This window comes from Balaenoptera borealis, assembly GCF_965194805.1.
Source record: "Balaenoptera borealis genome assembly, chromosome: 2".
Classification (NCBI taxonomy): Eukaryota; Metazoa; Chordata; class Mammalia; order Artiodactyla; family Balaenopteridae; genus Balaenoptera; species Balaenoptera borealis.
The window spans coordinates 79,828,335-79,854,517 of NC_138867.1; the positions used below are offsets into that span (position 1 = coordinate 79,828,335).

General features: G+C 39.0%; 1 protein-coding gene across 14 annotated transcripts in view; it reads left to right on the plus strand.

Annotated features, from left to right (window-relative positions):
- CAST (calpastatin) overlaps window positions 1-26,183 on the plus strand; it is a 120,116-nt gene that overhangs the window by 54,587 nt on the left and 39,346 nt on the right. For 7 of the 14 annotated variants that reach the window (XM_082376414.1, XM_082376424.1, XM_082376416.1 and 4 more), the window contains 9 exons: window positions 14,170-14,235; window positions 14,995-15,036; window positions 16,445-16,501; window positions 16,925-17,038; window positions 18,055-18,138; window positions 22,454-22,522; window positions 23,654-23,752; window positions 25,276-25,356; window positions 26,008-26,046. In XM_082376414.1, coding sequence (XP_082232540.1) covers window positions 14,170-14,235; window positions 14,995-15,036; window positions 16,445-16,501; window positions 16,925-17,038; window positions 18,055-18,138; window positions 22,454-22,522; window positions 23,654-23,752; window positions 25,276-25,356; window positions 26,008-26,046 — 651 coding nt within the window. The remainder of the gene's footprint in view (window positions 1-14,169; window positions 14,236-14,994; window positions 15,037-16,444; window positions 16,502-16,924; window positions 17,039-18,054; window positions 18,139-22,453; window positions 22,523-23,653; window positions 23,753-25,275; window positions 25,357-26,007; window positions 26,047-26,183) is intronic. The other 7 variants (XM_082376421.1, XM_082376427.1, XM_082376425.1 and 4 more) reach the window with 3 other exon arrangements.

A 26,183-nucleotide genomic window follows, 5' to 3' on the forward strand; every position in this document is an offset into this window, starting at 1 on the left:
GTTGACAGATGGGTTACGTGTCCTAGGAAACTTAGGCTATGGAAGTAAACGTTTTCTTCCTAATTAATGAGAGTCTTTGGAAACTCAGCTTTCCTTTCAGTATTTGCCTCCAACACCATCTATACACTTATACGTCATTTTAGAGTATCTAGAAAAGAGTAGTCAGCGAGAGTTTTTTTGGTTCTAGCCTTGAGTTTTTTAAGTTGTAAGATAATTTCTCTAAGTACATTTCTCTGGATCTAGAAAAGAATATAAATTCTTAATTTCTTACTAAAATGGTTTTATTATCCTGGCCGCTTAAAACTAAATCTAAGAATGAGAAAGGTTACACTAAGTGAACATAGAAAGAAGTGACACAGATACTGGTTATTTCAGATGCTTTCTGAAGTTTCTTTCTGAAATTTGAGTCATGTGGGGCACCATCTTATTGATAAACCTTTGTCGAGTTCTTGGGATTTGTTCTGATGATAATTTCTTGGAATTTCAGAAGAAAAAATACAAGCATGTCCTCCAGTGGGATTGCCACATGGAGTAAGACTAGTTCTGAAGAGTTGGCTGAGCTGCCTTAAACCCTCTCCCCTAATTACCATGACTCAAACTGTGTTTCTTGGGAATGTTTTGGGATGGAAGATTAAAGAGAGAGCATTCTCAAGATGCTCTCAACTAATTCTTACGAGCTAATATTTTTTAGAGCCTTTAAGAGCTACCCCAGCTCCATTATTATCAAATTTCCCTTGTTTAAAATTACCCATATACTTTTGCTTTCTATTTTCCTTGTAACTTTACTAACCCAAGTAGGATCCCATGCCATAATTTAGTACTGGCACCATAATTTAGTGCTACTGAGGGATCCTATGGCCTCATCTTGAACTTTTCTTTAAAGGACATTGCAAATATCTTGAAACACACTGTCCAACTCTAAGCTCTTATAAATGTCATTTAGCACTCATTTTAATTTTTAAATTTATTTTTAATTTAAAGTTATGTTTTTACTAAGTAATTTACATTTACATTAATTTCTTAATTATTCACAATATATGTTAACTGATCCATAATTAATCTATTAGCTGTCACTACTTATTTATACCAAGCTTAATCTTAAAAAATAAAAAAAATCTGACCTTAATCTTAAAATAATCTTAAGACTGTAGTAGAAATATTTACCCCCTCCCCAAAAAAATTCTCATTGAACTTAAGAGTCCATGAAAACTAAAGTAAGGAGATAGAAAGGAGAGCCAGAAATATAGGATTTCCGTTTTATTATTTTGGTTTGCATTTGACACAATGCCTGATTATAATCCATCCCCGCTGACTCTCAGCTTGAGGACCAATGATTATTTCAAGTGTGCCCTGTTTTCCAGAGTAAGTGGCAGCAAACACTTCAGCCATTGCTAAGCATGAATCATGAGAATTCCTGGCACTCCTACGGAACTGGATGAAGAGAAGAGAGAGAGGAAAGTGGGAGAGAGAAGGAGGGAGAGACAAAAATAAGATGCACATGATGAAGTGTCACCAGTGGCTGACTCAGGACTGCTCTTTGCCTCAATTCTCTTTCCTTGGTGGATTTCAATCACACTATTCTCATTAATCATCTTATCTTCATGTGCTGCTTTTTAAATTTTTTTTTAATTTTAATTTTAAGAAATTTTTATTTTATATTGGAGTGTAGTTGATTTACAATGTTGTATTAGTTTCAGGTGTACAGCAAAGTCATTCAGTTTTACATATACATGTACCTATTCTTTTTCAAATTCTTTTCCCATTTAGGTTATTACAGAATATTGAATAGAGTTCCCTGTGCTATACAGTAGGTCCTTGTTGGTTATCTATTTTAAACATACTAGTGTGTATATGTCAATCCCAAACTCCCAGTTTATCTCTCCCCCCCACCTTTCCCCTTTAATAACCATAAGTTTGTTTTCTAAGTCTGTGAGTCTGTTTCTGTTTTGTAAATAAGTTCATTTGTATCATTTTTTTTAGATTCCACATGTAAGTGATATCATATGATATCATCTTTCTCTGTCTGACTTACTTACTTCACTTAGTATGATAATCTCCAGGTCCATCCACATTGCCGCAAATGGCATTATTTCATTCTTTTTAATGGCTGAGTAATATTCCATTGTATGTATGTACCACATCTTCTTTATCCATTCATCTGTCCACAGACATTTAGGTTGCTTCCATGTCTTGGCTATTGTAAACAGTGCTGCAGTAAACACTGGGGTGCATGTATCCCTTTGAACCATTGTTTTCTCCGGATATATGCTTAGGAGTGGGATAGCTAGATCATATGGTAGCTCTATTTTTAGTTTCTTAAGGAACCTCCATACTGTTCTCCATAGTGGTTGTACCAATTCACATTCCCACCAATAGTGTAGGAGGGATCTCTTTTGTCCACACCCTCTCCAGCATTTATTGTTGGTAGACTTTTTGATGATGGCCATTCTGACTGGTGTGAGGTGATATCTCATTGTAGTTTTCATTTGCATTTCTCTAACAATTAGCGATGTTGGGCATCTTTTGATATCCCTCTTGGCCCATCTGTGTGTCTTCTTTGGAGCAATGTCTATTTAGGTCTTCTGCCCATTTTTTGATTGGGTTGTTTGTTTTTTTGATATTGAGTTGCATGAGCTGTCTGTAAATTTGGGGGATTAATCCCTTGTCGGTCACATCATTTGCAAACATTTTCTCGCATTCTGTAGGTTGCCTTTTCATTTTGTTTATGGTTTTCTTAGCAGTACAAAAGCTTTTAAGTTTAATTGGATCCCATTTGTTTATTTTTGTTTTTACTTCCATTACTCTAGGAGACGGATCCAAAAAGGTATTGCTGTGATTTATGTCACAGTGTGTTCTGCCTATGTTTTCCTTTGAGAGTTTTATAGTATCTGGTCTTATATTTGGGTCTTTAATCCATTCTGAGTTTATTTTTGTGTATGGTGTTAGAGAATTTTCTAATTTCATTCTCTTACATTTAGCTGTCCAGTTTTCCCAGCACCATTTATTGAAGAGACTGTCTTTTCTCCATGATATAGTCTTGCCTCAGTTGTTGTAGATTAATTGACCATAGATGCGTGGGTTTATTTCTGGGCTTTCTATACTGTTCCATTGATCTATATTTCTGGTTTTGTGCTGGTACCATACTGTTTTGATGACTGTAGCTTTGCAGTATAGTCTGAAGTCAGGGAGCCTGAATCCTCCAGTTCTGTTTTTCTTTCTCAAAATTGCTTTGGATATTCGGGGTCTTTTGTGGTTTCATACAAATTAAAAAATTTTTTGTTCTACTTCTGTGAAAAATGCCATTGGTAATTTGATAAGTTGCATTGAGTCTGTAGATTGCCTTGGGTAGTATAGTCATTTTGAAAATATTGCTTCTTCCAGTCCAAGAACACGGTATATCTTCCCATTTGTTTGTGTCATCTTTGATTTCTTTCATCAGCGTCCTATAGTTTCTAGAGTACAGGTCTTTTGCCTCCTTAGGTAGGTTTATTCCTAGGTATTTTATTCTTTTGATGCGATGGTAAATGGGATTCTTTGCTTAATTTCTCTTCCTGATCTTTTGTTTTTAGTGTATAGAAATGCAACAGATTTCTCTGTATTAATTTTGTATCATGCACTTTACCAGATTCATTGATTAGCTCTAGTAGTTTTCTGGTAGCATCTTTAGGATTTTCCATGTATAGTATCATGTCATCTGCAAACAGTGACATTTTGACTTCTTCTTTTCCAGTTTGGATTCTTTTTATTTCTTTTTTCTTATTGCCATGGCTAGGACTTCCAAAACTATGTTGAATAAAAGCAGTGAGACTGGACATCCTTATCTTGTTCCTGATCTTAGAGGAAATGCTTTCAGCTCTTCACTGTTGAGTATGTTATTAACTGTAGGTTTGTCATATATGGGCTTTATTATGTTGTGGTATGTTCCCTCTGTGCCCACTTTCTGGAGAGTTTTTATCATAAATGGGTGTTGAATTTTGTCAAAAGCTTTTTCTGCATCTATTGAGATGATCATATGGTTTTTATTCTTTAATTTGTTGATGTAGTGTATCACACTGATTGATTTGCAGATATTGAAAAATTCTTGCATCCCTGGGATAAACCTCACTTGATCTCGTGGTAGATGATCCTTTTAATGTATTGTTGGATTCGGTTTGCTAGTGTTTTGTTGAGGATTTTTGCGTCTATGTTCATCAGTGATACTGGCCTATAATTTTCTCTTTTGGTGGTTCTTTGGTTTTGATATCAGGTTGATGGTGGCCTCATAGAATGAGTTTGGGAGTGTTCCTTCCTCTGCGATTTTTTGGAATAGTTTCAGAAGGATAGGTGTTAACTCTTCTCTAAATGTTTGATAGAATTTGCCTGTGAATCCATCTGGTCCTGGACTTTTGTTTGTTGGGAGTTTTTTAATCACAGTTTCAATTTCAGTACTTGTGATTGGTCTGTTCATATTTTCTATTTCTTCCTGGTTCAGTCTTGGGAGATTGTACCTCTCTAAGAATTTGTCCATTTCTTCTAGGTTGTCCATTTTATTGGCATATAGTTGCTTGTAGTAGTCTCTTATGATCCTTTGTATTTCTGTGGTGTCCGTTGTAACTTCTTTTTCATTTCTAATTTTACTGATTTGAGCCCTCTCCCTTTTTTTCTTGCTGAGTCTGGCTAAAGGTTTTTCAATTTTGTTTATCTTTTCAAAGTACCAGCTTTCAGTTTCATTGATCTTTTCTATGGTTTTCTTTGTCTCTATTCCATTTATTTCTGCTCTGATCTTTATAATTTCCTTCCTTCTGCTGACTTTGGGTTTTGTCTGTTCTTCTTTCTCTAGTTGCTTTAGGTGTAAGGTTAGATTATTTATTTGAGATGTTTCTTCTTTCCTGAGGTAAGATTGTATCACTGTAAACTTCCCTCTTAGAACTGCTTTTACTGCATCCCACAGGTTTTGAATCATCATGCTTTCACTTTCATTTGTCTCTAGGTATTTTTTCATTTCCTCTTTTATTTCTTCAGTGATCCATTAGTTGTTTAGTAGCATATTGTTTATTGTTTAGCCTTCACATCTTTGTGTTTTTTACAGTTTTTTTCTTGTAGTTGATTTCTAATCTCATAGAGTTGTGGTTGGAAAAGATGCTTGATATGATTTCACTTTTCTTAAATTTACTGAGACTGGCTTTGTGGCCCAGGATATGATCAATCCTGGAGAATGTTCTGTGGACACTTGAGAAGAAAGTGTATTCTGTTGCTTTTGATGGAATACTCTATAAATATCAATGAAGTCCATCTGGTCTGATGTGTCATTTAAGGCCTTTGTTTCCTTATTGATTTTCTGTCTGGATGATCTGTCCATTGATGAAAGTGGGGTGTTAAAGTCCCCCATTATTATTGTGTTACTGTCAATTTCTCCTTTTATGGCTGTTAGCATTTGCCTTATATATTGGGGTGCTCTCATGTTGGGTGCATATTATATTTACAGTTGTTATATCATCTTCCTAGATTGATCCTTTGATCATTATGTAGTGTCCTTTTTTGTCTCTTGTAACAGTCTTTATTTTAAAGTCTATTTTGTCTGATATGAGTATTGCCACTCCAGCTTTCTTTCAATTTCCATTTGCATGGAATACATTTTTCCATTCCCTCACTTTTAGTCTGTATGCGTCCCTAGATCTGAAGTGGGTCTCTTGTAGACAGCATATATAAGGGTCTTGTTTTCTTTGTCTTTTGGTTGGAGCATTTAATCCATTTACATTTAAGGTAATTATATGTATATTCTTATTGTCATTTTATTAATTGTTTTGAATTTGTTTTTGTGGGTCTTTTTTCTTCCCTTCCTCTAGCTCATTATTAAACATTTCTTGTGTCTTCTCAATCTGTGCCTCCATTCTTTTTGTGAGATCTTAGATCATCTTTACTGTCATTACTCTGAATTCTGTTTCAGGTAGATTGCCTATCTCCACTTCCCTTAGTTGTTCTTCTGGGGTTTTATCTTGTTCCTTTGTCTGGGACATATTTGTCTGCCATCTCATTTTATCTGACTTTCTGTGATTGCAGTATCTGTTTCGCAGGCTGCAGGGTTGTAGTTCTTCTTGCTTCTGCTGTCTGCACCCTGGTGGATGAGGCTGTCCAAAGGGCTCGTGCAGGCTTCCTGGTGGGAGTGCCTGTTTCTTGCCCACTGATGGTTGGAACTGGGTCTTTTCCCTCTGGTGGGCAGGGCTGTGTCAGGGGGTGTGTTTAGCTGTGAGCTCAGGAAGACTTTAAGTAGCCTGTCTGCTGGTGGGTGGGGCTGCGTTCCTGCCCTGTTCGTTGTTTGATCTGAGGCATCCCAGCACTGGAGCCTACAGGCTGCTGGGTGGGGCCAGGTCTTGGTGAGAAAATGGCAGCCTCCGGGAGGGCTCACACCAATGAGTACTCCCCAGAGCTACCGCCACCAATGTCTTTGTCCCCAGAGTGAGCCAAAGCCACCCCCTGCTTCCGCAGGAGACCCTCCAATACCAGCAGGTAAGTCTGGCCCAGACTCCTGTGAGGTCACTGCTTCTTTCCCTGGGTCATGGTACACACGGGACCTTGTGTGTGCCTTCCAAGAGTGGAGTTACTGTTTCCCCAGTCCTGTGGAATTCCTGTGATCAAACCCCACTGGCCTTCAAAGCCAGATGCTCTAGGGGCTCCTCCTCCCAAAGCCAGACCCCCAGGCTGGGGAGCCTGACATAGGGCTCAGAACTTTGACCCTTATGGGAGAACCTCTGCAATATACTTATTTTCCAGTCTGTGGGTCGCCCACCCGGCAGGTATGGGATTTGATTTTTTTATGATTGTGCCCCTCCTACCATCTCATTGTGGTTTCTTCTTTGTCTTTGGATGCAGGATATCTTTTTTGGTAGGTTCCAGTGTTTGTTTGTTTGTTTGTTTTTGTTGATGGTTGTTTAGCAGTTACTTGTGATTTTAGTGTTTTCATGAGGAGAGGAAAGCTCACGTCCTTCTACTCTGCCATCTTGTCTCCACCTCCCTTCATGTACCTCTTTTTTTCTTTTTTTTTTTAACATCTTTACTGGAGTATAATTGCTTTACAATGGTGTGTTAGTTTCTGCTTTATAACAAAGTGAATCAGTTATACATATACATATGTCCCCATATCTCTTCTCTCTTGCATCTCCCTCCCTCCCACCCTCCCTATCCCACCCCTCTAGGTGGTCACAAAACACCGAGCTGATCTCCCTGTGCTATGCAGCTGCTTCCCACTAGCTACCTATTTTATGTTTGGTAGTGTATATATGTCCATGCCACTCTCTCACTTTGTCCCAGCTTACCCTTCCCCCTCCCCATATCCTCAAGTCCATTCTCTAGTAGGTCTGTGTCTTTATTCCCATCTTGCTCCTAGGTTCTTCATGACCAATTTTTTTTTTTCTTAGATTCCGTATATATGTGTTAGCATACAGTATTTGTTTTTCTCTTTCTGACTTACTTCACTCTGTATGACAGACTCTAGGTCCATCCGCCTCACTACAAATAACTCAATTTCGTTTCTTTTTATGGCTGAGTAATATTCTATTGTATATATGTGCCACATCTTCTTTATCCATTCATCTGTTGATGGACACTTAGGTTGCTTCCATGTCCTGGCTATTGTAAATAGTGCTGAAACGAACATTTTGGTACATGACTCTTTTTGAATTATGGTTTTCTCAGCATATATGCCCAGTAGTGAGATCGCTGGGTCATATGGTAATTCTATTTTTAGTTTTTTAAGGAACCTCCATACTGTTCTCCATCGTGGCTGTATCAATTTACATTCCCACAAAGAGTGCAAGAGGGTTCCCTTTTCTCCACACCCTCTCCAGCATTTATTGTTTGTAGATTTTTTGATGATGGTCATTCTGACCGGTGTGAGATGATATCTCATTGTAGTTTTGATTTGCATTTCTCTAATGATTAATGACGTTGAGCATTCTTTCATGTGTTTGTTGGCAATCTGTATATCTTCTTTGGAGAAATGTCTGTTTAGGGCTTCTGCCCATTTTTGGATTGGATTGTTTGTTTTTTTGATATTGAGCTGCCTGAGCTGGTTGTAAATTTTTGGAGATTAATCCTTTGTCAGTTGCTTCATTTGCAAATATTTTCTCCCATTCTGAGGGTTGTCTTTTCGTCTTGTTTATGGTTTCTGTTGCTGTGCAAAAGCTTTTAAGTTTCATTAGGTCCCATTTGTTTATTTTTGTTTTTATTTCCATTTCTCTAGGAGATGGGTCAAAAGGGATCTTGCTGTGATTTATGTCATAGTCTATTTTTTTTTTAAAGGGGTGGCACAAGGGGTGTGTGTGATGCAACTGTTCTTTTTTTTTTTTTCTTATTTTATTTATTTACTTTTGGCTGTATAGGTTCTTCGTTGCTGCACGCGGACTTTCTCTAGTTGCGGCGAGCGGGGGCTACTCTTCGTTGCGGTGTGCGGGCTTCTCATTGTGGTCGGAAAAGATACTTGATACGATTTCAATTTTCTTAAATTTACCAAGGCTTGATCTGTGACCCAAGATATGATCTATCCTGGAGAATGTTCCATGAGCAGTTGAGAAGAATGTGTATTCTGTTGTTTTTGGATGGAATGTCCTATAAATATCAATTTAGTCCATCTTGTTTAATGTATCATTTAAAGCTTGTGTTTCCTTATTTATTTTCATTTTGGATGATTTGTCCATTGGTGAAAGTGGGGTGTTAAAGTCCCCTACTATGATTGTGTTACTGTCGATTTCCCCTTTTATGGCTGTTAGTATTTGCCTTATGTATTGAGGTGCTCCTATGTTGGGTGCATAAATATTTACAATTGTTCTTCTTCCTGGATTGATCCCTTGATCATTATGTAGTGTCCCTCTCTGTCTCTTGTAATAGTCTTTGTTTTAAAGTCTATTTTGTCTGATATGAGAGTTGCTACTCCAGCTTTCTTTTAATTTCCATTTGCATGGAATATCTTTTTCCATCCCCTCACTTTCAGTCTGTATGTGTCCCTAGGTCTGAAGTCGGTCCCTTGTAGACAGCATATATATGGGTCTTGTTTTTGTATCCATTCCTCCAGTCTATGTCTTTTGGTTGGAGCATTTAATCCATTTCCATTTAAGGTAATTATCGATATGTATGTTCCTATTACCATTTTCTTAATTGTTTTGGATTTGTTATTGTAGGTCTTTTCCTTCTCTTGTGTTTCCTGCCTAGAGAAGTTCCTTTAGCATTTGTTGTAAAGCTGGTTTGGTGGTGCTGAATTCTCTTAGCTTTTGCTTGTCTGTAAATGTTTTGATTTCTCCATCATATCTGAATGAGATCCTTGCTGGGTAGAGTAATCTTGGTTGTAGGTTTTTCTCCTTCATCATTTTAAATATGTCCTGCCACTCCCTTCTGGCTTGCAGAGATTCTGCTGAAAGATCAGCTGTTAACCTTATGGGGATTCCCTTGTGTGTTATTTGTTGTTTTTCCCTTGCTGCTTTTAATATTTTTTCTTTGTACTTAATTTTTGATAGTTTGATTAATATGTGTCTTGGCGTGTTTCTCCTTGGATTTATCCTGTATGGGACTCTCTGTGCTTCCTGGACTTGATTAACTATTTCCTTTCCCATATTAGGGAAGTTTTCAACTATAATCTCTTCATATATTTTCTCAGTCCCTTTCTTTTTCTCTTCTTCTTCTGGGACCCCTATAATTCGAATGTTGGTGTGTTTAATGTTGTCCCAGAGGTCTCTGAGACTGTCCTCAATTCTTTTCATTCTTTTTTCTTTCTTCTGCTCTGCAGTAGTTATTTCCACTATTTTATCTTCCAGGTCACTTCTCCGTTCTTCTGCCTCAGTTATTCTGCTATTTATCCCTTGTAGAGAATTTTTAATTTCATTTATTGTGTTGTTCATCACTGTTCATTTGCTCTTTAGTTCTTCTAGGTCCTTGTTAAACATTTCTTGTATTTCCTCCATTCTATTTCCAAGATTTTGGATCACCTTTACTAACGTTATTCTGAATTCTTTTTCAGGTAGACTGCCTATTTCCTCTTCATTTGTTAGGTCCAGTGGGTTTTTGCCTTGATCCTTCATCTGCTGTGAGTTTTTCTGTCTTCTCATTTTGCTTAACTTAGTGTGTTTGGGGTCTCCTTTTCGCAGCCTGCAGGTTCGTAGTTCCCGTTGTTTTTGGTGTCTGTCCCCAGTGGCTAAGGTTGGTTCAGTGGATTGTGTAGGCTTCCTGGTGGAGGGGACTAGTGCCTGTGTTCTGGTGGATGAGGCTGGATCTTGTTTTTCTGGTGGGCAGGTCCACATCTGGTGGTGTGTTTTGGGGTGTCTGTGGCCTTATTATGATTTTAGGCAGCCTCTCTGCTAATGGATGGGGCTGTGTTCCTGTCTTGCTAGTTGTTTGGCATAGGGTGTCCAGCACTGTAGCTTGCTGGTCGTTGAGTGGAGCTGGGTGTTGGCATTGAGATGGAGATCTCTCGGAGATATTTGCCATTTCATATTACGTGGAGCTGGGAGGTCTCCTGTGGACCAGTGTCCTGAACTTGGCTCTCCCACCTCAGAGGCACAGCCCTGACGCCTGGCTGGAGCACCAAGAGCCTGTCATCCACATGGCTCAGAATAAAAGGGAGAAAAAAGAGAAAGAAAGAAAAAAGATAAAGTAAAATAAAATAGTTATTAAAATAAAAAAATTTTTTAATAATTATTTTTTAATTAAAAAAAGAAAAGAAAGAGAGCAACCAAACCAAAAAACAAATCCACCAATGATAACAAGTGCTAAAAACTATACCCCCAAAAAAAAAAAAAACGGACAGAGAGAACCCTAGGACAAATGGTAAAAGTAAAGCTATACAGACAAAATAACACACAGAAGCATACACATACACACTCACAAAACGAGAAAAAGGGGAAAAAATGTATAGATCGTTGTTCCCAAAGTCCACCTCCTCAATTCGGGATGATTCGTTGCCTATTCAGGTATTCCACAGATGCAGGGTACATCAAGTTGATTGTGGAAATTTAATCCACTGCTCCTGAGGCTGATGGGAGAGATTTCCCTTTCTCTTCTTTGTTCGCACAGCTCCTGGGGTTCAGCTTTAGATTTGGACCCACCTCTGGGTGTAGGTCGCCTGAGGGCATCTGTTCTTCGCTCAGACAGGCTGGGGTTAAAGGAGCAGCTGATTTGGGGGCTCTGGCTCACTCAGGCTGGGGGAGGGAGGGGTACTGGATGCCGGGGGAGCCTGCGGCGGCAGAGGCCGGCGTGACGTTGCAGCAGCCTGAGGTGCGCTGTGCGTTCTCCTGGGAAAGTTGTTGCTGGATCACGGGACCCTGGCAGTGGCGGGCTGCACAGGCAGGGGAGGTGTGGATAGTGACCTGTGCTCGCACACAGGCTTCTTGGTGGCGGCAGCAGCAGCCTTAGCGTCTCATGCCCGTCTCTGGGGTCCGCGCCGATAGCCGTGTCTCGTGCCCGTCTCTGGAGCTCCTTTAAGCAGCGCTCTTAATCCCCTCTCCTCGCGCACTAGGAAACAAAGAGGCAAGAAAAAGTCTCTTGCCTCTTTGGCAGCTGCAGACTTTTTCCCAGACTCCCTCCCGGCTAGCTGTGGCGCACTAGCCCCTTCAGGCTGTGTTCACGCCGCCAACCCCAGTCCTCTCCCTGGGATCCAACCAAGCCCGAGCCTCAGCTCCCAGCCCCCGCCCGCCCCGGTGGCTGAGCAGACAAGCCTCTCGGGCTGGTGAGTGCTGGTCAGCACTGATCCTCTGTGCGGGAATCTCTCCGCTTTGCCCTCCGCACCCCTGTGGCTGTGCTCTCCTCCGTGGCTCCGAAGCTTCCCCCCTCTGCCACCCCCCGTCTCCACCCTCGAAGGGGTTTCCTAGTGTGTGGAAACTTTTCCTCCTTCACAGCTCCCTCCCACTGGTGCAGGTCCCATCCCTATTCTTTTGTCTCTGTTTTTTCTTTTTTCTTTTGCCCTACCCAGGTACATGGGGAGTTTCTTGCCTTTTGGGAGGTCTGAGGTCTTCTGCCAGCGTTCAATAGGTGTTCTGTAGGAGCAGTTCCACGTGTAGATGTATTTCTGATGTATTTGTGGGGAGGAAGGTGATCTCCGCGTCTTACTCTTCTGCCATCTTGAAGCTCCTCTCCCCTTCATGTACTTCTGATGTTTGGTTCATAACATTTATATCAGCCTCCTCTTGGAGATTTTTGTGAACTTTATGAGCATATTTCTTTAAATATTTTGAGCTTTTAGAGGGAAGATGTTAATTCAAATAAAGCCTATATCAAATCCTTGTCATGTTATACACCTTTGAAATCAAAGTCACTCTAGCTCTGGAGGTAATATGTCTAGATCTATGTTCTCTCTCTCTTGTTCCTCATATTAGAATTGGTAGTCACACTGCTGTGTGTAAGATGAAAGGTCAGATCATTGTTAATCAGGTTGAGATCTCTGAGAGACTTTGTAGAGTGGACACTGGAGCCAGACGGCTTGGCTTCTATTCCCAGTTCTATGCTGGCTGTGGTGCTGGAAAATTCCTCTTGGCTTTCATTTCCTTTTTTAATTTAATTTTTATTTTATATTCGATTATAGTTGATTTACAATGTTGTGTTAGTAATTTCAGACCTACAACAAAGAGATTCAGTTATACATATACAGATATCCATTCCTTTTCAGATTCTTTTCTCATATAGGTTATTATAGAATATTCAGTAGAGTTCCCTGTGCTATACAGTAGGTCCTTGTTGATTATCTATTGTATATATAGTAGTATGTATATGTTAATCCCAAACTCCTAATTTATCCCTCCCCCCAGCTTTCCCCTTTGGTAACCATAAGTTTGTTTTAGAAGTCTGTGAGTCCTTATCTGTACAATTTGGAGGAGGATGATAATAGTACCTTTCTCACAAGACTGTGTAAGGAAACAAAGATAAGGCTATTGAACAGTGCCTGTCCCACAGCAGGTGCCCAGTAGGAGCTGGCTGGCACTGGAGAGACAATGCAGTGCAGTGATTGAGAACACATAACCCCAGCTCCACCATGCGTGTCCTTGGGAAGTTATTTAATTTCCATGTGCCTCAATTTGCATCCATGAAATGGGGATGATGATGATGATGATGGTGATGATAATAATGATACTCATTATACCTGACTCAGAGGATTACTATGAGGACTAAGAGGGTTGGACTAAGAAAGTTTTGAACAGTCCCTTGTACTGAGAGGCTATAATAAGCATTAGTTATTGTTATCATCAGTATTATGTTCATCAGCCTCACCACCACCAAAAATAAATTTAGGAGATGTGTTAGTGATTACTAATTAAAATGTATATTTCATTAGAAGCTGCTTGTGTCTGTGAGTATACATTCTTAATTGTATTGTAGAGTTCTTCCATGCAAAATATTGCCAAAATGCCAAATTACAAATTAGAAGCTATTAATAGACTCAAACCTTTAAAATACCAGCTGGCTTATTTTCCTTGTTAATCATATAGTAAATTGCATTTGCATAAACTCAAAAAAAAAGCAGAGTAGCATGTACAGAAACTCATTAACAAGGATCCAGTTTGAAAGGTTCCAAATTTTTAAATTTTAAAAACATTTCTTTGTTCATGAACTTTGTTTCCTTCCCAAAACAATAAGTGTGTTGGCATAACTAGGGTCTATTATGTGAGGAACACATGTGCCTTCATTACTGAAGCACAAGACATGATAAATTAAGAGGATATTTGGCACCAGTCTCTTCAGATAATAGAATAAAAAATAGGAGTTTGTGCTGATATCACCGAGCAGATAAAAGGGAAAGAAATGGCAGAAGCATCAGGCCTAATTTTTAATCTCTTACTTTGAAAAGTTCATAAAATGTTTAATCAAATTTTATTCTTGTTTTCATATCTTCCCTATACGGAGAATGCATATGTATACTTAAGTAATTGTCTTTTTTGACACAGGTAACTTTTGGTTGGGTGGAATTGTAAAATACTCCACTAAAGATCCTAAATAACAACCAGCTCTTCAGAAGCATTCCTAGAACTTTAGATTCGATTGCTAGATTTTTATCGTGCTACAAAAATTCATGCGCTATTTACAAAATTGTTGTAATATTGTGCTGACAGAATTTCAGAAAACTTTTGACAAACCTTTAGCCGTGTTTATTCATGTTACTTATTTGACTGTCAAATAAAATAAAATCACACTTGGGGCTGTGCTCTTATATATTAGGCCATTCCAGTCAGCAAACAGTTGGAAGGACTGCATTCTCCTAATAAGAAAAGACACAAAAAACAGGTGATGTGGTTCATTGTACTAGGGGACATTTCTGTTTACTAATGGTCACTTCAGCTGCTTAGCACTGCTAATAATTTCAGTTCACAATCTTCTGCCACACTTTGACCCATCACAGACTTCTGGTAGGCTTAGTTACCCATGGCTCACATTCTGGCACTAAAAATCAATTTCACGGCTTCCTGTGTTCTTGATACTGTCAGCCTCCCATTGTTTTACATCATCAGCTGAAACCTACGCTGAGTATTTCACTCATTAAGAGATCAATCATGTTAATGGCTTTGAAGGATGAAGGTTTTTATTTTAGTTTGCTTATGTATTAGCTACCATGTTCATAGTAATAAATCTTTACATATCTTTAGTACACACAGAAGTAAGATGCAAATTGCCATCTAAGTAGTAAGAGCAGACTGTTAATTAGTGTGCTTAAGTGTTTATCTAAAGAGTTACAATTCCGGGAATTCCCTGGCGGTCCAGTGGTTAGGACTCCATGCTTCCACTGCAGCGGGCACGAATTTGATCCCTGATTGGGGAACTAAGATCCCACAAACCACGTGGTGTGGCCAAATAAATAAATAAATAAATAAATAAATAAATAGTTACAGTTCCAAGAAAAGTATAATTTTAACTCATGAAGTTTATATTTATAAATACATAAAAATTATCTTTTTTAGCTTCTTTAGTTGAAGAAAATATATGATAAACTTTGTAAACTGTGTTCATTTTTCCTTCCTTCCTTCTTCTTTCTTTTTCTGAATTTAGGCTGTAAAAACAGAACCTGAGAAGAAGTCACAATCAACTAAGGTAAATGATTTAAGTCAACTAGTGAATTATTTGGATTCTTTGCAACAATAATGAGTAACTAATTTCCTCTATTGGTGCTACTAAATGGTAAAAAAAAAAATTTGTCAGCTAATTAAATTAATTTTAGATTACCCTTTTGAACATGATTATATAGAGTGTGTATAAAATAATTATAACATTAAAGCCATATGTTGTTAAAATGAATAGTATTTTATAAATCTACTTCAGAAGGCATTTTATTCAAATCTAGATTTTTGTTGTAGCTGAAGTAATTTTAAAAAAAGCAACAGGAACAAAGGACAAGGGACAAAGGGTAATGAGTCTTTGATTACTTTAATGATGAGACATCAAGAGCAAAGGTGTCTATTGAACCCAACACCTAGATAATTTAAAGATGAGAGTCTCTCCTTAGACTGGGCCCAGGGTTTATCTTGATGGTCTTATTTCCATTGGTGGAACTAGTTATCAGTTACTCAGGAGACAGCTCTGACTCCCTTGGGAACGGCTTCCCTTGCTTTCCTGACTCATGGCTGTCTAGACTGAAAGCCAATTCCAGTCCATATGGAGATGACCCCAGGGTGTCTGCAGGCAGGGCAAATGTTTCTCTTCAATAAGGTGCTGTACTTTATTTCTTTCAAGTACACTTGAGCAGTTACTCAGACCGCAAGTTTTCCTGTAGGGAAGCACAAAGATGATTTGGGCTGAAGTACTTTAAGTGCAGGCAAGGGTGGGGAGTGCAGTGGGCAGAGTCATCTGGGTGAAAGATGAAGCTTATATGATTTTGTGTAAGGCCTCTTGGTGGCCCCTGAGGATGGTAATTACATGGTCCCCTATAGAAGAATAATTCAGCAGCTGGTGGAAGTTGTCTTCTATTCCGTATTTAAATGTTTTTGGTTACTCAATCTCAAGAGAATTGGGTTTCTAGTGATACCTGTCTTCTCTACTTGTAGCACAGAAAAGACCATATAAATCATTTAACTAAAAAAATACAGTGTTCATCTCCTATGAAAGGAGATTTTTTTGAAAATCAATTTTAATTTCTAAAGTAGGATCTCCTATCAACAAACTCAGTGGTCAAAGTGATCATTTGACATCTCTGTGGATGGACTTGCAGTTATCAAATGATCTACATGAATTGTGAAAAACAGCCAATAACTTAGAGATACATAGCTATTTGAAAAATCATTCTAGATGAAATACTACATTTTTCATTATTTTTCTGATAATTATCATTATCAGACTGTTGGTAGGATTACTATCAACCAGACAGCAACATCTACTTCTCCAACTGGGCCTTTCCTAAGAGAGGCAGAATGGTCTAATTGGGATTTTTGGTTCTGAGCTTATTTGGAAATATAAAAACAATGTACTCTGATGTAACTGAGATTTTATCTTTTGAAATTGACAGCCATCTGTGGTTCATGAGAAAAAAACCCAAGAAGTAAAGCCAAAGGAACACAGAGAGGTAAATGATCATCATTAGGACTTGATATCATAAGGGGAAACCTTTTTTTCTTTGTTTTTCTTTGTTTTTTGGTGAAGGATAAAATTCTGAACTCTCATCTTTCAACATTCAAGTCCTACTGAGCATGGCTGGTATTTGTTTTTCCGCTAAAATGGCACCACCATGTGGCATTAGCAGGATCTGCAATTTGCTCAGGTGATTCTTGCTGAATTTGGGAGGAAGGATTTGCATTGTTTCAAATTTTGTACTCAAAGTGAAATTTTGTCACGTATCATTCTAATTTAAATTCGCATAATAAAAAAACTGCATAAAACACAGCTGTTATGAATACTTTCTATTCCATAGAGAAAAGTAGCAATATTTGTCATATTGTTAACATTGTGGGACGTGTGTGTGTGTGTGTGTGTGTGTGTGTGTTTTCAGCCAAAAAGCCTACCCAAGCACTCATCAGATACAAGAAGCAAGCATGCTTATAATGAAAAAGCAGTTTCCAAATCAAGTGAGCAGCCAACATCAGAGAAATCAACAATACCAAAGGTAAATAAAGCAGACTGATAGATAGGAAAACACTAATGTCAACTAGGGAATTGACAGGTCCTCTATCTATATTGATGTGTGTAGGTGAATCTACAGAGCTACGCTGAATATATCTTGTACTGTAAAGATTTGGTGCTCTCATTTTGCTGGTGTTGCAAATAACCTTGTGGAAACTTGGGACTAAGTAAGGCCTGAGAAGGGCATCAGATAGGTCTGGGGGATGTTCCATCATGCCCTCTCCACCACCCAGCAGCGCCCTGTCGTGACTTTGAGGCAGCCGACTCTGGTGTCTCGCAGACAGGAAGCTTGGGATTGAGGCTGCCTCCTGGACCCCTCTCCTCGTGGTCTGTGGGAACTCAGATGCCCTGCGAGATCTGCTCTTTACCTGGAAGTCTTAGAGTTTTTAGGGTCTTGTTGTAGGAGAGATCAACTTACAGAGCCAAAAATCAGAAATATATTCTGTATTTCCAGAATACAACTATTCAACTACTAGAAGAATAAACGTCTATGAGAACTTTTTCATTGAGAGCTCTTGGAAGATAGGAAATAGGCCTGTTTAACAATATACCTTATATCAGAGACTGCAAATTTGTGGCCCACCAATTGCAGCCACTTGTGTATTTTATTTGGCTAACAGTAATCAAAGTGATTTTTAATTAGCTGCCAACAAATAAAGTCAGAATGCTTCACATAAAATGCAAATTTCTAGCTTCTCTTGAAAAATTGGAATATCTGGCAACAGTGGGCTCACATAGCAACAATTGACTAGAGGCTTTACAACCTTGTATGTGCCCGCCTGGTCCACTTCACCTATGTGTGTTAACCTGCATGGGCTCTGTAAGCTCTTGAGTCCAGCTGTATGTTCCCAGCCTGGCATCATGTGCAGTGGAAGCTAGTGACCATTTCCCTACAAGATGTCTGCTAAGGGAAACTGGCTCCTTAGTGACATTTGAAATGTATGATCTTGAAAATAGTCATTCAGAGATACTTAGTTCTGTCAATCTTTTATCCATTAGACTAAGTCACAGGACACAATTTCCAGTGGTGGAAAGAGTGCTGTTACTGGCGTAGCTGCAGCATCTGGCAAACCAGTTGACAAGGTGAGCACACATAAAAGATGTAACATGTACATGGGCCTCAATGCTTATCAGGTCTCTTTTATGAGAAACATATGCTCAGCGAAGACCCATTCTACCTGGCTGGCTCTGTTTAACCATTCAGTGTTCCAGTGCTGTCACAGTCAAATAACCTGTCATTTGCTAAAACTGAACACTTCATATGTGAAATTTTATGAAGAAGAGCATGCATCTGAAGGATAGAGAGAGAGCAAGACACCAAAAAGACACTATTTATTGAATGCATGATTTTAAAATTCATGCATTCAATAAATAGTTACTGTACAGTGGAATATTACTCAGCCATAAAAAGAAACGAGATTGAGTTATTTGTAGTGAGGTGGATGGATCTAGAGTCTGTCATACAGAGTGAGGTAAGTCAGAAAGAGAAAAACAAATACCGTATGCTAACACATATATATATGGAATCTAAAAAAATGGTACTATGAACTTAGTGGCAGGGCAGGAATAAAGACGTAGACATAGAGAAGCATTTGAGGACACCGTGCGGAGGGGGGGGAAGCTGGGGTGAAGTGAGAGTAGCAGCGACATACGTACACTACCAAATGTAAAATAGTTAGCTAGTGGGAAGCAGCAGCATAGCACAGGGAGATCAGCTTGGTGGTTTGCGATGACCTAGGGGGTGGGATCAGGGTGTGGGATAGGGAGGGTGGGAGGGAGGCTCAAGAGGGAGGGGATGTGGGGATATATGTATGCCTATGGCTGATTCATTTTGTTGTACAACAGAAACTAACACAGTATTGTGAAGCAGTTATACTCCAATAAAGATCCATAAAAAAAAATTATTTTTAGACCCCATAAATAAATAAATAAATAAATAGTTACTGAGTGCCTGCCATGTATAAGGCCTCATATCAATACCAAGGAAATTAAAATGTGAGTTGACTCAGATCCTGCCTTCAAGATTTATGGGTTTGAAATAAAGCACATAAAATTGCCATGAGCATTTGAATAAGCATTACTCTCAGCTTTTAATATGAACACTGCCATCTTGAAATGAGTAAATTATGTTCAGTCATGACATCTACATGGATGGATATGGGAGGTTTTCAAAGGAGCATCACAAGCCCTCTCAGGAGAGAGTATATGTGCCCCACTGGCAATTTATGGGCACCTTCCTTAGATCCTTTGAAGAGACTAGCTTGGGAATGTAAGACAAGGAATAGTCTACCTTTTCTACCCATAGGAATACAGAGTTAGCAATCAGAGTTAGTAATCAGTTTGGAAGCCATATCGTCCTAGAAATGCTAGTACGTATTTCTCTTAAAGCCACAAGTAACTAACTGAAGCAACAGTAAGATGGAAATGAAAGCAGAAAAAAAGTAATACGTGTTTATCTATTTTCCCGCTTCTCAAAATGGGAGCAGTTATCCCTCTGCAGGCTAAGTAAAGTAAGAAAAGTCATAGGTTAAAAGTATAGCACATCTCCCTGAAACATCAGTTTTTATTAAATTTCGAAAAAGAAAAGGCACATTATTTTTCTCCAAGCTAATGCAGATATCATGTGGCATGATGGCAAAATTTACATGAACTTTTAAATGAAAATACTCAACTTAAAATAAAAAATGTTTTATTTTTTCCAGCAGACCCCTTGTATATACCTTGAGATCCCTACCCCCATCCTGGGGATACACTTCACTCTCTTGTGTTGATGAGGGATAACTAGATGCCATGGTTTGGAAAATGGATAAATTTAAGACAGAGGATTAGATCTCTTAGAATAGGTTTAAAATGTAATTTGAACCTATTCTAAGAGATTTGTAAATGTAATTTTGTAACCTATTTGTAAATGTAATTTTCAAATTTTGATAATTTGAAAATTTATGCCACACATCATCTAGCCAGGGTTATCAGTAAAATCTAAGCAATAAAATTAGGCGAGGTTTATACGGAATTCTGCTGTGCATTGACTTGTGCTACGACCTGTGGCAAATCATTTCACTTTTCTTTGCCTCTGATTTGTCTCCTAGAAAACGAGATTGGTCAGATCTGCTTTTTCTTTTTTAGCCCATACCGTGTGTAAAGCACTGTGGACTGCGGTTTGACTCTGCAGGACACTGAGCTGCAGGCTGACCCCGATAGGGCTGGAATAAAACTAGGTACCCAGGACTGCATTCAAGGCAGATTAAGACAAGTCCCCACAGGGAGCTGTTTGAGGAGAGAGGGCGTCTGTCTGATTTGGGGGAATCCTCGGGGACTTTGAGTAGATCCAGTTTGAGTTTGGCATGAAAGGATAGCTAGGATTGCAGGCTTGCAAACATACCAAGGGAGAAAAATATAAGATGTGATCTGGGTACAAAGTGCATTACGGTGTGGACGAAGCACAGGGGAGGTGAGTGGGACTGTGAGACCAGAAAGACAGGTCGAGGCACTGCTGTGGAGAATGTAAAGGTGTGTTAATCCATGTGGTAGTGATACAACTGGCAGCAGGTAAGCATTGAAGATTAGAGAACGGATGGAGAGATGCGATTAAAACCAAGCTGCCGAAGAATTAAGCGACCGCAGTGGCTGGGATGAGACGGAGTAAGAGATCTTAAGGTGGGAGGCTGGTCAGGGGCTATTTCAGTCGTCCTGGGGAGTCCAAAGTTAACCTAAATTAGAACTGGGATAGAATAAGTGAGCGGGGAGCAATGCAGGAGGCGTTGCAGAGGTGAAGCTTTCAGGTGTTAGGAAATGAGTGGCTGCAGTGGGCAAAGGGGAAATAAAATCCCAGATAACCTGGAGCTTCAGCATCTCAGTGAACTAGGTTGCTAACCCTAAGGTGAGGCAAGGGAGGCACCCATGGCCAGGTTCGTGCCAGTGCGGGGTCAGCACCTGCAGGAGTGAGCGCCTTCTTAAGTGAGCCCGGTCCTGATTGTCACTGACAGGTGGACAGAGGGTCAGAAGGGGAGTTGGTGGAGCCAGAAAAGTGATACCTGCTTTTAGACAGGTTGAATTGAAATGCCTGAGGTGTCCCAAGAGAGAGGCGATTAGCACATTGTTTTGGAGTCCAGGTGAATGGAAAGGGAGAAGCAGGGAGAGAGGGGAGAGTGAAACTGAATGAACACCTGCACGAGGTTGTGGTTGAATCAAGGAGCTGGATTCAGTTGCCAGGACTCAGGTTCACCCGGGTGCTCCCACAGTCTCTTTAATATAACAATCACAGCAATCACTTATTTAGTACTTATTTGTATATCCAGTACTTACGAGTACTTAGCGTGTGCACAACTACTGGCTTTGGTACTTTAATAGATGAATTAGTTTAGTCCTCACAACCCGCTGCAGTAGGTGCAGTCACTGTCCTGGCCTCCTCCATGAGGGTACGGAGGTTCAGGAGGAGACGTGACCTGCCTGAAGCCTCCTGCGGCCAGCGCGTGTGAGCTGGTGTGCACACCCAGACAGTTCGAGCCTCTGCTCTCCACCTCCAAGCTCTGCTGCCCAGATTTCAGAGACCTTCACAGAAGGCAATTCCCTATTGTCTTAAACCCAGCGACTTCACCATTTCGTTCCTGCCTGGCCCTGAAAGCATTTGGCCCCTGACCCTAGGGAATGATTGCCTAGGACCACCAGGACAGGCAGAAACATGTGTGTGGCAGGGGGCAAAGCAGGAGAGATGCCAGAGGTGGCAGAGAACAGAGGGCACAGATGCCAGCACAGAACGGGGGTGGTGCTGAGAGAGATGAGAGTCGGGAGAGGGCTGCTCACCAGAGTAACTCAGAGAAGATTACGTCTGGGTAAAGGCATGGAAACTGCAGATTGGAAAGTTATTGACAGTCATTGATGGAGCAACTGAAGCCGTGGTGGGAAGGACATTGATTTTAGGGAGATGAAGGAAAGAATGAGCGATGAGATACCAAAGCAAGGGGGGGTGGAGGTCTTGATGTGTAGGGGCAAAGACCGAGAGAACAACATCTAGAAATAATGGCTGCTTGTAATAAGAAGGAATTCATGGGTGTTGCAGAGATTAGCTGTGGGCCCTGGGAGAGGCAACCAAGAGCAGTGAAGAAAGAGGTGGGCAGTCCTGGATTCAGATCTCAGTGCTGTCCTTTACTGTGTGACCTGGGAAGTTACTCAGCCTCTCTGAGCCTTGCTTGTCACATCTCTAAGTGAGATTAATATTATCAATATTAACATTATTTATGCTGTTCTGAAAAAGGATATAACACATAAAGTGTCTGGCACAGAGCAGATGTTTAGTATATGATCCATGTTATGTTATAATGTATTCATTTTAAAGTTTGTAATATTATTGAATTTTATAAAGATATATGAGGAGTTTTTCTTTCTAAACCCCCACCAGAATAAAGAAAATAAATCATTAACGTCAGCTGTACCAGTTGAATCCAAACCAAGTAAACCCTCTGGAAAGGTATGAAGATAGCAGTGCCTTTTTACATAGATATTTATTCATAGTCTCTGTGTCTATCGTGATCTGATTTCTTGAGGGTAAACAATATGAGGTGAGGGTAACTTAAAGGACCTTTTTAATGAATTATTGTTTGAAGCTAATATGACTGGGTTGAAAGTGGGATTTTCTCACATATGTTTGTAACATTTTACATTCTAACCCTCTGTTCTGGAAACTCCAGTTATGTCTCATGGAGTTTACATTCCAGTTTCCCTCCTGCAAATGCACCTTCTTTAACCAGAGGTATCACTAAACAATGCCAGGCACTTCTTCATTCTGAAATTCCCAATTGAATCAGTCTAAAGCTAACAGGCCTCAGATGCTATTACACAATCAGGTGAGTGCCTAAAGTTGTAGTGGAAGTGTGGTAGTTGCAAAAAAAAATGTAAACAATCATTTTTAAGCTGAGTTAAATAGTAAAGGGTCTTTCCTCAAATTGTTTTCCCCTTCAAATGTAGCTTATTCTTCACAATGAATCATTCTTAACCTCAACAACAGGATGGTGGCACTCCTTCATTCATAATACTGATTTAAGCCCATATTGACAGAATAAACTGTCACTTCTTGTAAATTTAACATCTCTTTCAGGGAATTTCTGTTTGTAAACATCTTCAGACAAGCTAGTGAACAAAAAGCCACAGATGAATAAAAGAACACAGGGCAATCCATTTTTGAAATATATTTTATTTGGAAGAGGTGGAAACGATTGATAAGCAAAAATACTAAGCATTTCCTCTCTTGCATATAGCAACATAATCATAATTCTCTGTAGTTTGTTTCCTTTTTTCTTTAAACTATCAGTACAGTGGTCTGGCAGCTGTAATGAATCATACACTTGTTCATGTAGTTAATGCCTTTAGACTTATTGAAATTGTGGTTCTTAACCTGAATGTGGCTTTCTATCTTGCCAACCTAGGATCTGTACTCTGGGACTTTAAATAATAAGTTCTATTACAGACCAGATTTTAACCATTTAAGAACTTCTGGTGTTTGGTATTTTTCTACACAGAATTTTTTTTTCGGTAGTCAAAAAATCAAAATGAAATATGTGTAACAAATAACATTCACATATCTGCTCTTTTTGTTTTCCAGTCAGGCATGGGTGCTGCTTTGGATGACTTAATAGACACTTTAGGAGAACCTGAAGAAACTAAAGAAGATAATACAACATATACTGGACCTGAAGTTTTGGTAAGTGATCTTGATGTTGATAAAGATTCATACTTAATGAGTAGGAGAGCTAGTAGGTCATGGTCATGATGCACAAAAGAATACACAGTGTTCTGTCACTTGGAGAGAAACAGTACGCTGTCAGTATCAGTAATAGCAGCTGAAAATTAGTGTTGTGGATGGAAACTGTCCTAAGGTAGCTATGTGATTCCGTTGATCAGCAAACACTGATTGATTGTCTCTGCTGAGACTGCAGCTGGGATATAGTCTGTTGGATCACAGAGACTTATTTTCTTTCTTCGAGGCTTAAGTCCAGTGGACTTTGACTTATTTTAGTTTCCAGATATTTCCCATCCTATCACTTGAACTTATCTTGATTTCTAGGTATTTTCTACCCTCAGTTCATCTCTATTCCTGATTCATAAAAAGCAAGAAAATTATGTTCCTTGGCATTAATAAAAGACATTCCATAGACTGTAAGAAAATATAGCAACAGTCATAACAAAGGATTTGTTTCTAGAATTTATGAAGATTTTTTAAAACTGAGAAAAAAACAACCCAATAGAAAATTAGGAGAAAATTTGGCCAAAAGACACGTGAAAGTCTCCCTAGTAATTAGGAAAATGGTACTAAAAAACAGACAGATAGCACTTCACACTCACCTGATTGGCAGAAGTGTAAAAGTCTGACAACTGGCCCAGAGCCTATGGATGTCACATGAAGATGTGCACACCCTCTAACCAGCAATCCCACGTCTAGAGAGACTTACTGGAGGGAGCCTTGCCCAGGTGTATAAGGAGTTCTAAGAACAGGTGAAACATTTGGAAATGATTTTGTTCAACAGGAGACAAGATGATATAGTGGAACACGTTTTAGTGGTTAAAATGGCTTATTCATGTATCAATATGGATAACATTACAAAAACATAACTTTGAATAAAAATAGTACATTACCAAATGACATAAGAATTTGATACCATTTATATAACACTTGAAAATAGGCAAAGTAATGGTGTATATTGATTATGGGTATCTACATGTGGAATAACTGTTTTAAAATATACTCAACTTTACACTGATGGATGTGATAAAGTTCAGGATGATGGCTATCTCTGGAAAACAAGGAAGAGGAATTGGATTGGAGAGTGCTAAAAAAGAAACATCACTCTGATTTTTTTCTTATTACATAAGAAATAACTAGATCTGTTGGGTTATATAGAAATTCACTGTTATCAACTGCTCTTTTGTAGGTATAGAAATATTAGATAATGAAAAATATTTTTAAATAAAATGCATTTTATATATGAATCAAATTTAATATAGTGGTTTGAATATTTTATAGCATTACTAATGAGTTAAGCCAATTAAATATGGGCAAGTATTTGTGGAAACTTAGAATTTCAGAGTTGTGTAAAATATTGGCTTCTAAATGATTTATATTTACTCTCAATAGTTCCATAAATTAATAATGCAATAGTACTTCGGTTTAAGAATATGTATATAACATTGTCAGCTAATATCCCTATGTGTACGGTTTTCTTCTAGGATCTGATGAGTTCTACTTACATAGAGGAATTGGGTAAAAGAGAAGTCACACTTCCTCCAAAATATAGGGAACTTTTAAATGTAAGTTAAACAATCGTTTACTTATACTTTATTGTTTCTTTTTTGGAGTTATAATTTTTATCACATTAATATATCCAGTTTTTTTTAACTTAGATAATATAATGGGCGTGCGAAATTGTCATTACTCTGAAGCTCACTGTATTACTTTGGTAGGGCTGCCATATTGGAGTATCACAGACTGGATGGCTTAAACAGCAGAAACTTACTGTCTCACAATTCTGGGGGCTAGAAGACTGGAATCAAGATGTGGGCAGGGTTGGCTCCTTCTGAAGGCTGTGAGAGGAAGATCTGTCTCAGGCCTCTCTCCTTGGTCTATAGATACCTACATGTGGAGTAATTCCACATCTTCTATGTATACATATCTGCATGTCGTCTTTTCTCTACGTGGATCTCTGGGTCATTTCCCCCTTTTATAGGAACACTGGTCCTATTGAATTAGGGCCCCTTTTAATGTTCTCATTTAACCTTAATTACCTCTTTAAAGGTCCTGTCTTCAAATACAGTCATTCTGAGGTTCTAGGGGATAGGACTTCAGCTTATGAATTTTGGGAGGACACAACTCAGCCCATAGCATTCACTGAGCTGTGCATTTTGCCGATTGTAAGGATTAATTTTGCCTTCTCAGCATCATCAAATTAATATTTGTTTCAGAAAAAAGAAGGGATCACAGGGCCTCCTCCAGACTCTTTGGTGAGTTCACATAAATGTCTTCTAAGATCAGATTTAACATTTTTTATATCTTTGGTTGGGGGGATAGAGTTATCAATTCTGTATTTTGGGATTATGACTATATTAATCTCTAAATCAGATGAAGTTTCCATCTGTTC